The sequence below is a fragment of the Coprinopsis cinerea genome (assembly GCF_000182895.1).
Source record: "Coprinopsis cinerea okayama7#130 chromosome 2 map unlocalized cont3.2, whole genome shotgun sequence".
NCBI lineage: Eukaryota > Fungi > Basidiomycota > Agaricomycetes > Agaricales > Psathyrellaceae > Coprinopsis > Coprinopsis cinerea.
Genome location: NW_003307543.1, coordinates 2,350,402 through 2,363,620, shown reverse-complemented (window position 1 = coordinate 2,363,620; position 13,219 = coordinate 2,350,402). Strand labels below are relative to the sequence as shown.

General features: G+C 50.4%; 6 protein-coding genes across 6 annotated transcripts; 4 read left to right on the top strand and 2 right to left on the bottom strand.

The window, feature by feature from the left end:
- Positions 1–1,566: 1,566 nt before the first annotated feature.
- On the top strand, positions 1,567–3,010 carry CC1G_03836 (hypothetical protein; the record flags this gene model as incomplete). Its single annotated transcript, XM_001833567.2, has 5 exons — positions 1,567–1,848; positions 1,910–2,285; positions 2,349–2,536; positions 2,591–2,779; positions 2,837–3,010. The coding sequence occupies 5 exons, from the start codon at positions 1,567–1,569 to the stop codon at positions 3,008–3,010; spliced, it is 1,209 nt and encodes a 402-aa protein (XP_001833619.2).
- Positions 3,011–3,086: 76 nt separating this feature from the next.
- Positions 3,087–3,773, bottom strand: CC1G_03835 (hypothetical protein; the record flags this gene model as incomplete). Its single annotated transcript, XM_001833566.2, has 3 exons — positions 3,087–3,476; positions 3,525–3,653; positions 3,697–3,773. The coding sequence occupies 3 exons, from the start codon at positions 3,771–3,773 to the stop codon at positions 3,128–3,130; spliced, it is 555 nt and encodes a 184-aa protein (XP_001833618.2). The 3' UTR covers positions 3,087–3,127.
- A 274-nt stretch (positions 3,774–4,047) lies between these two features.
- CC1G_03834 (hypothetical protein) lies at positions 4,048–6,355 on the top strand (the record flags this gene model as incomplete). The annotated part of the gene is made up of 8 exons (XM_001833565.2): positions 4,048–4,301; positions 4,359–4,767; positions 4,815–5,001; positions 5,060–5,154; positions 5,213–5,357; positions 5,411–5,964; positions 6,020–6,150; positions 6,211–6,355. The coding sequence occupies 8 exons, from the start codon at positions 4,048–4,050 to the stop codon at positions 6,353–6,355; spliced, it is 1,920 nt and encodes a 639-aa protein (XP_001833617.2).
- A 1,100-nt stretch (positions 6,356–7,455) lies between these two features.
- CC1G_03833 (hypothetical protein) lies at positions 7,456–9,830 on the top strand (the record flags this gene model as incomplete). Its single annotated transcript, XM_001833564.2, has 13 exons — positions 7,456–7,715; positions 7,783–7,969; positions 8,021–8,065; positions 8,119–8,306; positions 8,363–8,415; positions 8,469–8,583; positions 8,685–8,736; positions 8,814–8,923; positions 8,983–9,064; positions 9,230–9,336; positions 9,428–9,444; positions 9,498–9,656; positions 9,709–9,830. 13 exons carry the CDS (start codon positions 7,456–7,458, stop codon positions 9,828–9,830), a joined length of 1,497 nt encoding a protein of 498 aa, XP_001833616.2.
- Positions 9,831–10,350: 520 nt separating this feature from the next.
- Positions 10,351–11,836, bottom strand: CC1G_03832 (double-strand siRNA ribonuclease; the record flags this gene model as incomplete). The annotated part of the gene is made up of 6 exons (XM_001833563.2): positions 10,351–10,491; positions 10,543–10,644; positions 10,702–10,806; positions 10,867–11,040; positions 11,115–11,267; positions 11,342–11,836. The coding sequence occupies 6 exons, from the start codon at positions 11,834–11,836 to the stop codon at positions 10,351–10,353; spliced, it is 1,170 nt and encodes a 389-aa protein (XP_001833615.2).
- A 222-nt stretch (positions 11,837–12,058) lies between these two features.
- Positions 12,059–13,169, top strand: CC1G_03831 (hypothetical protein; the record flags this gene model as incomplete). The annotated part of the gene is made up of 5 exons (XM_001833562.1): positions 12,059–12,268; positions 12,327–12,477; positions 12,534–12,608; positions 12,659–12,928; positions 12,991–13,169. The coding sequence occupies 5 exons, from the start codon at positions 12,059–12,061 to the stop codon at positions 13,167–13,169; spliced, it is 885 nt and encodes a 294-aa protein (XP_001833614.1).
- Positions 13,170–13,219: the final 50 nt, after the last annotated feature.

Here is a 13,219-nt window from a genome sequence, read left to right as displayed (position 1 = left end):
AGCCTTCTCCGTCCCAGGATATTCTGTAACCCTTCGGACTATTCGTCCTAACCCACTTGCGATAGGCTTTGCTCCTTGGAAAAACTCGGCTTAACCAAGCAGCGTTACTTTGCGCCCGCGCTTTACTACATCTTTCGTCTGAATGGTTGTTTTGACTGGTAGTCTCCGGCTCGTCTGAACCTGGCGCTGCAGGCAATGGCTTGTCCTCGATCACTGGCAGGCTCTCCAGAGTAGCGAATGGATCCACCGGCGGCTGTGTGTGCACCGTTCGTCACTTTCCCTGTGCCAACGAGTAAACAATGTAGACCCACCCAAGTTTCCAGATCTTTCTCGACCTCCGAGTCCGAGTCTGCGAATGATTGTTGCGAGGATGACAGGCCGTGGCAATCAGCAGAATCCTCCTATGCATTCCAACCCACCCAGCCGGGAGCGCGTCAGCCAGGTTCTAAATCCAACCGGGTGTTTGAGACTCACCCTCTCGTCGACCCGCGACCTTCGAGAAGATTCTGATCTTTTCTTACGTTGAAAGAGCAATGCGAGGGACCTCATGATGCACGGCAGTCGGAGGTGGGTGAAGGGTGAAGACGCAGATGTGATTCTCTTTGTGATTCAGCCATTGAGTTTTTTCGCTTGCTTATAACCTGTTTCAACGAGATAGGAGCGTCGCAGACATCGACCAAATTGGGCACCTATCGTCCCAGTCATGAAAATTTCGAGACAACGAACTGAAACCTTCAATGATGGCTCCTCGGCTCGCGTAGTACGAGGGTACTTTATGCGCAGGAGGGTCTCTAGTCCCAGTATCAATGTACGACAGATGTGCATACTGACCTGCTTTGAAGCTGAAGGGTGTTTTCATGACCCTTCAACAGCCGACGCGCCTCTGATCTGGGACAATGGGGCATAAGACAAGCTCCCGCTAAGCTCGTATTACTTACACTGAGGGAAGGCCTCAAACGACTATGTATGTACCTTTGCTCACCGTCGGGTTGGTGCCAAGCGTGAGAGATCCAAAAATAGAATTTGACGGAAGCTGTAAAGAGCACGCGCGGCAAGGGGGAAAGGAAACTCGCCTTGACCATTGACCTGCTTAACCTGTATGCTCCCATCTTCGTCGTAGCCACCACACTTTCCTATCCAACTGAACGTCCACCTTCTCTAAATCTCAATCCCGACCTGTCATTCTATGAAAGAATGGCCACTCAAATCGAAATGCCAATGAACACTGTCAGTCCTCCGGACCTAATTAACAGACACGAATCATAATCATATTCATACAAACGACGCTGTTCTATTCCACAAAGGCAAACCACCATGCAGCTTCAGCGGAAGAATACCAGGCGCGCGGGCTGATAGTTCTAGCAGCCGAAGAGCACCAAAAAGCCGCAGACGCTCTTTTGGCAGCGATGGAACGAAGTAATGATGAATCGGTGCTTTACATGCTACCGCTTGCTTTGCTCCGTATTGGCCCAGCTAACCAAATGCTTTTCTATATCTCTACCCACTCGCTGTGCCCTTGTACTCGGAATTTCAATTGCGGCATGACAGGCAAAACGCACCTTACGAATGCTGTACAATCGCCACTGCAAGGACCGGGATGACCTGCAACGCCGGATCCAAAAGCTTAAAGACGAAGGCAAGGACCCTAGCTTGCCCCAGCGGACAGACGTCGCACCACCTCATCACCGCGGTCAACACTCGGCCAACGCTGGGTTCTCGAATGCTCAGAACCCAATAATGTCATCTGGGGGAAGTTCCTCAGCTTCCCATCATCAAACATACCCTCGTCCAATGTCAGACTCACATAACACAGTGGACGAGTCGTTCATGGTCTTAGGTGGCCAGAGAGTGCGTCCTCTCCCAAAAGTTTTCCGTCTCTTCTACTCATTCCTGACATTGTCTTGTCAAGTCGGATCCAGGTGACGCATTCAACCAATTCTGGAATGCCTTGCAGGGAATGTTGGACAATATTTCCCAGCCTGTCGCATTTGCCACGGCCCCTCTAAGCGACCTCGACATCCCTAACGATACCACTGCTCAGTCGGGCAGCGGCTCTCAAACCCCACCGCAAAACCCCCATGTATATGGAGGTATTGGTCTGCGCAGGGACAACAGTGCTTCTCGTCTAGACTCCTTGACGTCGAGGAGTAACCACGACGAGAACTATCTCTCAAAATGGACGAAGAGGATGGGTATTGGTAGACAGGGAAGCGCGGCGTCTACTTCGTCAACTGTGAAAGATGGATTCGATGACGATGAATTCGATGATGAATTCCTTGAAGAAGGTATGTACTTTCTCTCCCTATCTGAAAATGAGGCTACAGTTGGAAATCAAACCACTGTTATAGGGGACGATTTGTCGGGGTCCTTCTTTCTTATACCTTCGGGTTCGGAAGCATCCCCAGCAGCTCTTCGAAAGGAAAATGCAAGTCTCAAGGCAGAGCTCGCAGCAACTCAAGAACGATTAAAAGCAGCTGAACACATGCTCAAACTGCGGAAGGAACAGGACATGCAGCTGCGCAACAGTATCTTTGAGGTACGTTCGTTATTATCTCCCATCTGCAACAGCTCCCCTTCACACACCGTCCAGGCTCAAAGGGTAATGAGCGCCTCAGGGATGCTTCCCCGGCCCAACAGCGATATGAGCCTTCTCAACTTTGGGAAACACCCTGCAGTACCGATCCCATCACTCAAACCCAACCGGGAAGCCCAGTACACAAAACGAATCAAAGAACTCGAGGAAGAGTTACGTGCTATGCGTGCTGAGAACGAGAAGAATGTAAGTAGTCGCATGCAATCTTCTACTTCCAAATGGCTTACTGACGCCGCCTGTTAGAAACTGATGATTGTGAAGTTCCGAGAGAGATGGGAAAAACTGAAGGAATCTGCGAAGAGGAAAAAGGAAGCAAAAGCCTCTGCGGAGAGTGGAAATGCCCATTCGAATGTCCGGGGCCAGAAGATTGTCGAGGAGCCTGAGGCTGAAGAGGCATTGGATGGTACCAATGGTTAGGGATCGGTCTGGACCCTATCTTGTCACATATGCTTTCATCGTCCGTTACGAAGCATTCCTATCATGTATCCAGACTGTTAAAACGCTTTATTGCACATCCTCTATCCATCCGTCCGCTCAAGCAAATAAGCCAAAGTCTTTGATCTCGAACGAGCGAACAAAGACATTAAAATCTTCGGTGTACTTTGCAACATGGGAAGGCGCAACTTCTCCTGAATCGTCCGTGGTGTGTATTGGGACGTTGAAAGTGACCACTATGTCCGTGTTCTTCTCCTTCACTCGGAAGAGACCCATGAAGATCTTGACACGATCAGCGCTGGCCCGATTGAACTTGCGGACGATCTGTTCTCCTTCCAAGAGAATTGCGGAAGGTGTTGCGTCGCCTCTATCATTTGCGACCAATGACGTCCCTTGGACCGTGGATTTCTCCGCATCGTTGTCGTGAGCTAGTGACTTGAAGTGGAAACTTGATATCGTCAACACAGACTCAATAACTGGACGAACAATATCTTACTTTACTGCTTCCACAGGGTCTTCGGGTTCGACTCGTTGTAGGATCTCGACGATGACGCTAACACTAGAATTGGGATCCAGGAATACCTCTTGGGTATCAGGAATTTGTCGTAGATCCCTGTCGACACGCCTGTTCAGATTCCTTCCTTCATGGCGAAAGATAAGCTACTCACGAAGCGTCGATTAGATTCCGTTCTGTCTTTGCGACGATGGCGCCGCCAAAGAGTGGTCGCTCGATGTATGTCGACATTTCTCTTGATCTTGTGAGGCTAAGAAGGGATTATCTTGAAGTAGAGGTGAGGTGGTGGTGTCTCTTGACCTTGTGTAAATACATTCTGACCGTTGTTGACGATGATTCAGTCACTGACAAGAGGACGACTCGAGAAGGTGCCGGAATGCCGAGCCTTAATTGGACTCACGTGATGCGTGCGACTTTGTTTCGCGACGCGACCGTTGATTGATGGCGACAAGGGCGGCTCTGAGTCTGTATCGTGCTCCGAACCTCCAACTTACACGTCTCCGCGATGGATTCTGGTCGCCGCTCGACAATACTTCAAGAATCCCATTATGGACGCTCAAATCTACCAATGCCCTCGACGATCAAGAAGTCGTCGACGTCGTCCAAGTCCAGAATGTCCTTGGCTGGACCTGCGCTGCGTCCGCCACAATTGGCACCACCGAGTACCAACCCTCGACAATCAATGGCTCGGTCACAGAATCATAACCCTCTGTTGATGAGTGTGACGAAACAGAATGTGGGGAGGACACCGTTGCATAAGTATGTCTTTGTAGACGCGTGTAATTTGGATCCCAATGTTCATTCAATTTGCAGTAGCGTTCAAAGACGAGGGTCAACATGGACAGGAGGACCAGGGATGCCTGCTCCTTCAGGGAGTCAATCAGTCAAAGACCCGCGGCCTCTCCGAGATAAACAGTACCAGGCCAAAATGCGACAAGACATCCTCGCGTACCTTCAAGCCAACGGTTTCGAAATTACCATGTCGACGCTAACGAACATCCAGGGCAAAGACTACCGCACCATATTTGACTTCCTCCTCCTCACACTTGACCCATATCATATCCTCAACCAACCCCGGTTTGAAGACGAGTTTGTTCCCGCGTTGAAAGCACTTCGGTATCCATTTGCCCACCAGATTGATAATAAATGGTTGGCGGCGCCTGCAAGTATGCATTCGTGGCCATCATTACTTGGAGTACTGCATTGGCTGGTAGAGATGTGCAAGGTATGGGTGCGGTGGATCCGGTGTTGAAGCACGCTGACTTCCGATAGTTGCGGGACCACTACCTCAATAGCCAACATCCCACACTTCAAGACCCTGAAATTATACCAGACGAATTTGACGATCCTCTAGACCACGCCGCCCTAGCCTTTGACTACTTTGAACAAACATACACGCTATGGCTAGACCTGGTCGACGAGTTTGTCGAACCTAACCAGCATCTGGAAGACCGTTATGGTGAGTCAGTCGGGGTTTGCGGTGTCGGAAAGCAGCGCTCATTTCCACCGATCCGTAGCCAAACGTAACAACGGTGTGCAAACGGAGCTAGATGACCAGATGAAACTGTTGGCGGAAGAGAAGGCTAGGCTGAAAAAACTGAAAGAATCGGCGGTTGGTTCCTGCGATTCACTCGCACCCAATGCGTGAACGGCTGATTTTCCTTTCCTAGCCTCCGATCGACAAGCTGACACAGAACAACGGCCTACTAAAGGCGGATAGCGAAAAGTTCAACAAGATTCTACAGCAATATGACTCCAGGAAGAATAAACTGCGGAACACGATTGCTGAACTCAAGAGTGACATTCAGCGAGACGGTACGTGGGTTCAGTTCATAACCGAGGCCATAATTGAATTCTCCGTCAACCAGAGGATCATCTGGAGCGCCTAAACGGTGAACACGAAAGACTACTGGACATTGTCAAGACTCAGAACTTGAGCCCTGAAGAGGTCATCAAGATGAACACGGATCACGAGACGTTATCGCGTACGATACAGGAGCTGAAGCAGAAAATTGCTGACACGCACAAGACCATCATGAATCTGGAGGTCAGCGTCACCAACCGTGTAGCGGCTGCGGAAGAAGCCCTTGATCTTTATACCAACCTACTTTCCTCCTTGGAGCTCTTCCCCCCACTTCCCGCACCATGGGAGTCCATCGACCTTACCTTGGAACTAAATTCGGCAGTTTCAAATCCACAGCAATTATTGATAGGAGCGGACATTCGCAAGGTTATCAAACCGACCCTGAATGCTATTGCGGAATCCAAACGGAGCGAGCGCGCCTCGGTCCAGAATGAACGGATAAAGGTGGATGATGAGCTGGACCAGTTAACCTTGGAGTGTGAGAGCGTCGAAGAGGATGTGGGAGATGTCGAGAAGAAGGTCGATGCGTTAAATGAGCAGGCAGACGACATCAGAGACGTATGTGCCTTCATTGCATCTTTGACTTTGCGATCCGGCCTGACCATTACTCCAGGCTGCTACGCGAGAGGCACTCGTCGCAGGCCAGGAGACTGACCGCTTACAGCGCGACTTGACAGCCGCGCGGAATGCGGCACTGTCGAATGGCATGGGTGTCAAATCCCGTTTGCAAGCCCTAGAGTTCGAGTAAGTTTCTACCTTGTTCTCCAACTTTACGACACGCTCTGAGATCGCCTCGGATTGCAGTTACCGGGAGCAGATTGAGAAGATTTCACGGTTGAAAGAGGAAACAGTCCGCGCTATCCTCAAGAACAGTCACGAAATCGCTATGTTCAAGGAAGAAGTCTCGCGACATCTACGAGAGTTACGAGAATTCGCTGAGTCGGATTGAGTTCATTTCTTTATTCATTTGATTTATTCGCCGTTCTTGCTTTATTTGTAGCGATAGTACTCACACAATGTACATAACCAGATACCACCTTGCGATTCACAGGCTGATTTAACCCGCAGCCATGCCTAATTATGTCCCCGCCGTCCGTCTCAGATCCATTAGACGCGGAAAACTCGACACCTCTGAGGGCCGTTGGTCATTTTATCGTCGCCATCCAGGTTGTCATGCCTCATTCCACACTGCAGCCACATTGACAGCAATCACCTTTGCACGTAAGTGACTGCGTTTATCTTGATCCAACGATCATTACTCAATATAACGGAAAAGATACTATTAGCCTAACCGTTACCTCGGCCTTACCGTGCATGCTCTCTCGATGATGCTGTACGGCTACTTCTGCGTGCCGGTTTGTGGTGTCCGTTTTGACATAAGATCGGTGGTGGAGAAGCACTTCGAACTGCCTCTCTCTCATAGGAAAATAAAAATGCTCCTGGTGGAGTCTTCTTGCCAAAGACTTGTCCGAGTCCGTCCTTAACGCGGACCTGTTTCTATTTTCAAGAAGAAGATAATCGTCACGGATAATTAACATCGGTACGTAGCCGCTATCATGGCCGCCCACTAAAAACGCATCCAGTGTAGAGTCACAACCCCACAGACGTCAAGCCTTGGTACTCCGAGGTTTCTGTAATTGCGAGATTTCCGTGAGAGTGTCAACATCCGCATACTGACGTGAACAACTCGAAACAACCTGTGTGCTTACGGTGATTGGGGCCCTCCTCCGCATGTCGACCCGTTGTTTCGTTACTTGGAACGCCCTAGATCTGGAAGCCCGCAGTATCTTCAAAGCTTTGCATGTCTTCCTGACTTCCGGGATACCGGGCCCTAAAGGCACCGAGTGGAATCCTAAAAGTGCTCAGCGAGTTTACTCCTTCGGAAGTATCTTAGGTCTATTTTGTCCATGGGCTTCTCGTCTCCGGTTTCTCCAGATAAAAGGCGAGGTCATCCCAATGCCCCGACCGCGGTTCACCAACCTACCTCGCTCACATCCTTCGTTCTCCAACGCTTTCCGACGTCGCCGTCGCTGATCTCTTCGTTCGACAATGTCTGACGGTCTTCAGAGGCATCCCGTCCCCCCAGCCGACCCTGAGAAGGGGGAGATGGAGCACCATATCCAGATGGTGGAACATGCCAAAGCCCTCGACACGGCTATCACAGTAGTCCAGTCCGAGAAGGATGGCGTCGTCGTGACCACGAAGGAGAGGGTTTCTGCCCCTCCCCCTCCCTCCTCGAAGCCTGCTCCCAAGCCCAAGCGGAAGGTCTCCAAATGGGTTCGATGGCAGCTATGGTTCAACATGTACCGGTGAGTACATCCTTCCCCATTTGCCTACAGAAGCCTCGATTTTTAATATTGTGTTTTACTTTTTCAGGCGATTCTTCGTTCTGAGCTTCGGGTTGAATATGATCGGCCTGGTGTTGGCGGCTACGGGTCGGTGGCCGTACGCTGTGAAGTACAACGGCGCCATCGTCGTCGCCAACTTCAACATGGCAATCTTGATGCGCAATGAAGTCTTTGGTCGTTTGCTCTACCTCTTCGTCAACACTTGCTTTGCTAAGGTATGTTGTTCATGCGGAGGCGTCGATATCAGGCTGACGTCGTCGCCATAGTGGCCACCTCTTTGGTTCCGTCTGGGCTGCACATCCGTTCTTCAGGTTTGTCTCTTAACTTCGGGATTCTTCAATGGATTGACGGGTGCTGTGTATAGCACCTCGGAGGAATACACAGTGGTTGTGCACTCGCTGGTGTGGCGTGGTTGTTGTTCAAGGTGGTCAGGAATTTCCTTCTACTTGACATCACACACGACTCCGTGCTCGTCATGGGGGTTGTCACCAACATTGCTGTCATGGTCAGCGCGCTAAGCGCCTTTCCCTGGGTCAGAAACACCCATCATAAGTGAGTCGTGCCATATTTAGGCAAAATTTCCGTCTAACTCCCCGAACCTTTTCCAGTGTTTTCGAACGTCACCATCGCTTCGTCGGATGGATTGGCCTTGTCTTCACTTGTATGTCGTCATGTCGAGTTCTCTACGCAATTTCGGTACTGACTTACCCCAAGGGGCGTTCGTAATTCTCGGAAACACATACGACCCCTACACTCGCACATGGAACCTCAGCGGAATCAATCTCGTGCGACAACAGGACTTTTGGTTCACCATGGGTATGACAGTATTGTGAGTTCTTCAGCCTTCGATCCTTCCTAAAGCTTCTTTGGCGTTCCCCTTCTATCGTCGCTCGAAAGGTGGCTGGGCTAACTGAAATCGATTCAATGTAGCGTGGCGCTTCCTTGGTTCTTCGTTCGAGAAGTCGAAGTGGACGTCGAGCTGGTTAGTATCTTACTTCGGATCTTTGAGCCACGTTCTAAGGCACTAACTTGCATCTTTGTCGGACCTCCGACTTTTAGCCGTCGTCGAAAGTGGCTATCTTGCGTTTCAAGCGAGGTATGCAACAGGGATTGCTCGGGCGGATCAGTCGATCTTCTATCATGGAGTACCATGCCTTTGGTATTGTCTCGTAAGTTGTTGCCTTCTCAATTGGGCTCGACTGGCTGGGTACTCAATGCAATTCTCCAGGGAGGGCAAGCATGCAAAGTATCACTATATGATCGCTGGAGTTCAAGGTATATATCATGCCTTCACGTCATTACCCCGCACTGTCAGTGACACTTTTCATTATCACAGGTGACTTCACGCGGGGTTTGGTCGAAAACCCGCCCAAAACTCTATGGACTCGGGAACTAAAGGCAAGCTTGTTTTCTAGACTATTCCCCAACGCTGTCTATTTCTGACATCCGAGGTTTCTTCGTTTCCCCCTTGGTAGTTCGCCGGGGTGTCAAACACCTCCACACTGTACAAGCGGGGTATCCGTGTATGTACAGGAACAGGCATTGGGGCCGCCCTATCAACCTGTATCCAGTCGCCATACTGGTAAGTCTCTTTTCTTCGGAGTTTCTCTGATTTGCGGTTTTCTGTCTCTTCGAAGTTCGAATGCTGATCGTTTTCGGGCCACATCGGACAGGTATCTGATTTGGATAGGTGAGCGAGAGGTCTTTTTGCGAAAGGATGCAGCTGCTGATATTCGACGACAGGTAGCGACCAGGAGAAGACGTTCGGTCCGACCATCAGTGGCTTGATCCACAAGAACATCGAGCCAGAGCGCCTGTTGCTCTGGGACAGTAAGAAGCGGGGAGGTCGCCCCGATACTATGAAGCTCATCAAGGAAGCATACCACTCATGGGGTGCTGAAGGTTCGTCGATCTTACCTTCTGGTCGAGACTGTTATTCTGAATGTTTCTTTAGTTGTTTTCATCACGTCGAATTATATCGGCAACACTGAGATGATGCAGGGATGCAAAGAAGCAGGTATCCCATGCTTCGGAACTCTTTGGGACTTCGTAAGTGCACCCCGCGTCTCGAGATAGAGCGCCTCATTAAATTTATGCCTATCTAGTGAACAATGGTCAAGGAATGTATACCGCCATATTGGCTTCTAAAGATGCACCTCGATTATGGGTATAATCTGGCCAAACATCCGCCGAATGGATCCCATAGGGCTCGCCGGACTAAGACAATTAGATTATAATCGACATTAATCTACAAACCAACTGGGACTTCTGTCCCACCGCTGTATCCATATCCGATGTAGTACTAGTACAAGCATATCACCCGGTGCTTTCCAAACAAATCATGAATACTTCCCCATTACTACTCTTGTGCGAATGTTCTTGGCCTGCATTATTTGCAGCCTGTGTACACGCGCTCCCTCCAAACCCCGACCCGTTGGTTCGAAGTCAGGCATGTCTTTTCGCGCCAGTTCCCCTCTTCGACCTGTCGGAGAGAACAGATAGCCGGTTCCTTCATCGGCGTGTGCGGCATACCGGTTAGACCATCGCCTATCCGGGTGTAAGTCCCACTCCTCAACCTCATTCTTGATGATGGCATTCACTTGAGAAACTCCTCCAAGATTCGGCCTCTTTTCCCCATCCACGGCCACCTCCGTTGAGGCTGGATAGCGGTATTAGGAAGTAGGTGGACGCCCCTCTTCCCCAACTCGACAAGAATTCTCGCAATATTTCGCGTGTCCTAAAGGGATGTAAATCGAAGCCTTCCACCAACAGGGAATCTTGGACGCACATCTATCCCACTGTGTTGGCGGCCTTGAAACTCTTGCAGCTCAAGGACCTTCAACTGAGCCGGGATGTTGAGTGATCTCCGGGACGGAACTGTCACGTTGCTCTGAGATGTTTCAAGTACGTTGAGAATAGCGCTAGACTGAGATGGCTAGGGACCTACACGGCCACGGTGCCCGTGATTCGATCGCGTCTGTTTCGCGACGTAGTGTTGGACGAGAGTGCGAACATCGAGGACGTTCCCTTTCAGCCACCAGGGCAAAGGGAGCTAAGAGAAGGCCCATCAACCAGTGAAACTCGATAGGTGTATTGTGAATGTAAAGCATACCTTTGAAATGAAACACTGCTTGATGATGAAATTCTGAATGTCGAATGGGCCGTCGGTGCACCAGCAGAACCTTACAAGGGGTTCGCCCTCGTCGTTGATCAATCCATTTTTCTTTATGAAAGCTTCGAATTGTGCGAGGACTTCCGGGAAGGTCGGCGCGCTGTCGACTTGCTCCTGTAAAGTTCGATCCCACAATTAGCAAATCACGTCTCAAATCCATCAATCACCCCATGTATCCCAACACTGACCTGCGTGATGCCCGTTAAGTCCTTGCAAAAGTCGGTCAATACTGGGCGCCATGTCGGTCGTACAAAGCTGCGAAACTCGTCGATGACCTCCAGCTCACTCGCTGACATGTCTTGTCCCTTGTCGTTCCAAGTCAGGAGGCATACTGGAAACTCCTGTTTGTCGAAATGATCAGCGTATGACCGAGAAGATCAACTCAAGAGGATGGAAGCCTGAGATGTATACTCACAATGATTTCGTTAGGAAAGTCCAAGTCACTGCCTTGGTCACAAGTGCCCTCGATATCAAGCACAAGGAACATATCGAAAAGTTGTTTCGATTTCGTGGACTTCTCGATGTCTTCAGTGACCACCGTCGTCGCCCCGGCGGCAGCAGCAGCGGCAGCAGCCAGTCTTTTACGGATATGACGGGGAGGTCTACGGTGGGGCATCTCGTCGGGGTCGAGGTCAGAGGTGCCTGTGGAACTTGGGTCCTTTTCAATGCTGCTCTGAGGGGTGCGGAGTCTTGCCAAGTATTCCCGTCCCTGTCCAACTAATTGCCTCCAGGGATTGAAGGGACCTAAACGAGCTTCACGTTTCAGGTGTACGCGACTGCCGTCGCTTGTCGAGACCCGAAGATGCCGTCTTGATATCAGGAAGGCCACAAGTAGGATACCCAAGAGCGCCAGAAACCACCAAGGATGAGAGAAGAGGAAAGACGACGACAGACCAACAGAGGCCACCATTGTGAATGCTTTATATTACCAGGATTGTAGGTCAGGGGAAGCCCACACAGCGCAGCCGGCGCTGAGGACTGAAGGAAGAGACTGTGGATCCTTGACAATGATAGATGGTCATTTTGTAACACAAAACCCGTTTGACGCGGAAAAGCCGTGAACCACGTGCTCTGATCCCCATCAACCCGCGCCAAATTCTGAGGCAAACTGCCTCTTGTTCCTCGACCTAATATGATGCGAAATGGGGATGACTTGGAAGACGATTTCGTCGTCGACGACCTCGTTGCTCTTTCAGAAGAAGAGGTCGACTCTCCGGATCTTGACGACGAATTCGTAGCAGACGACCACGATGCAAGCCCGCCCACCACTACCAACGACCAACCCTCCCAAGCCGCCGCATCTAAAAAGCGAAAAAGGAGAGAGAAGGAGAAAGAGAGGAAGGTATGGTCTGCAGACTGTTCCTGTCCAGTTTAAGTGACTGAGGTGGCGAGTCAAGTAGAAACGAAAATTAGCAGAAACACAGGATCCCAAACTCACCCAGACAGTGGCTCTCCAATCGCCAGAGAAATTGGCAGAATACCTCGCTTCTATGCAAAAGAGAACCTTCAAAGACATGTCCGACCTTGAGTTGGAAGACCTTCGAATACCTGGTAAATTTTTTCGACCTCATGTCCCATAAGCAGACTGAAATAAACGCAGTCGACAGCCTCTGCGATCGCGGATACTTCAATGTGGACAGGCCCCCGTACTTTGGATCATTTGGTGGACTTCATCATCAAAGGTGTGCACCACCGGTATCACCTGCTCGCACTGCAACTGACTGTTGGACAGTTCTTCCCAACCTCAAAACACGATTATCTCAACGTCCGAAGTCTACTGGCTCGCCCACGCTACTATTCCTCACTTCGGCAGCCCTTCGCGTTGCTGATGTTTCTCGAATTCTGAAAGACAAACGTCTGCGTGGGGAGAAGGGAGGGGAGGTTGCCAAACTGTTCGCCAAGCACATAAAGCTTGCTGAACATGTCACATACCTGCGGAGAACTCGAGTTGCCGCTGCTCCTGGCACGCCAGGACGAATAGGAAAGCTCTTGTGCGAAACAGGTACGGGAGCCCCATGTTTTTCTGGATCCACGAGTTATGGTACTATTGACAACATCGCGCAGAATCAATATCCGTTTCCCAACTCACCCACATCATTCTCGATATCACATTCCGCGATAGCAAGAATAGGAATCTCCTTGACATTCCGGAGACCCGGGACGAGGTCTTCAAGACGGTGTTGGGAGCGCCGAAGGTGCTGAAGGCCATCAAAGACGGCAAGGTGCAGGTCGTTCTCCTTTGATTACTGTTTGCATTATAGGAACGATAGCTGTATGATACATGTCGAAGAAA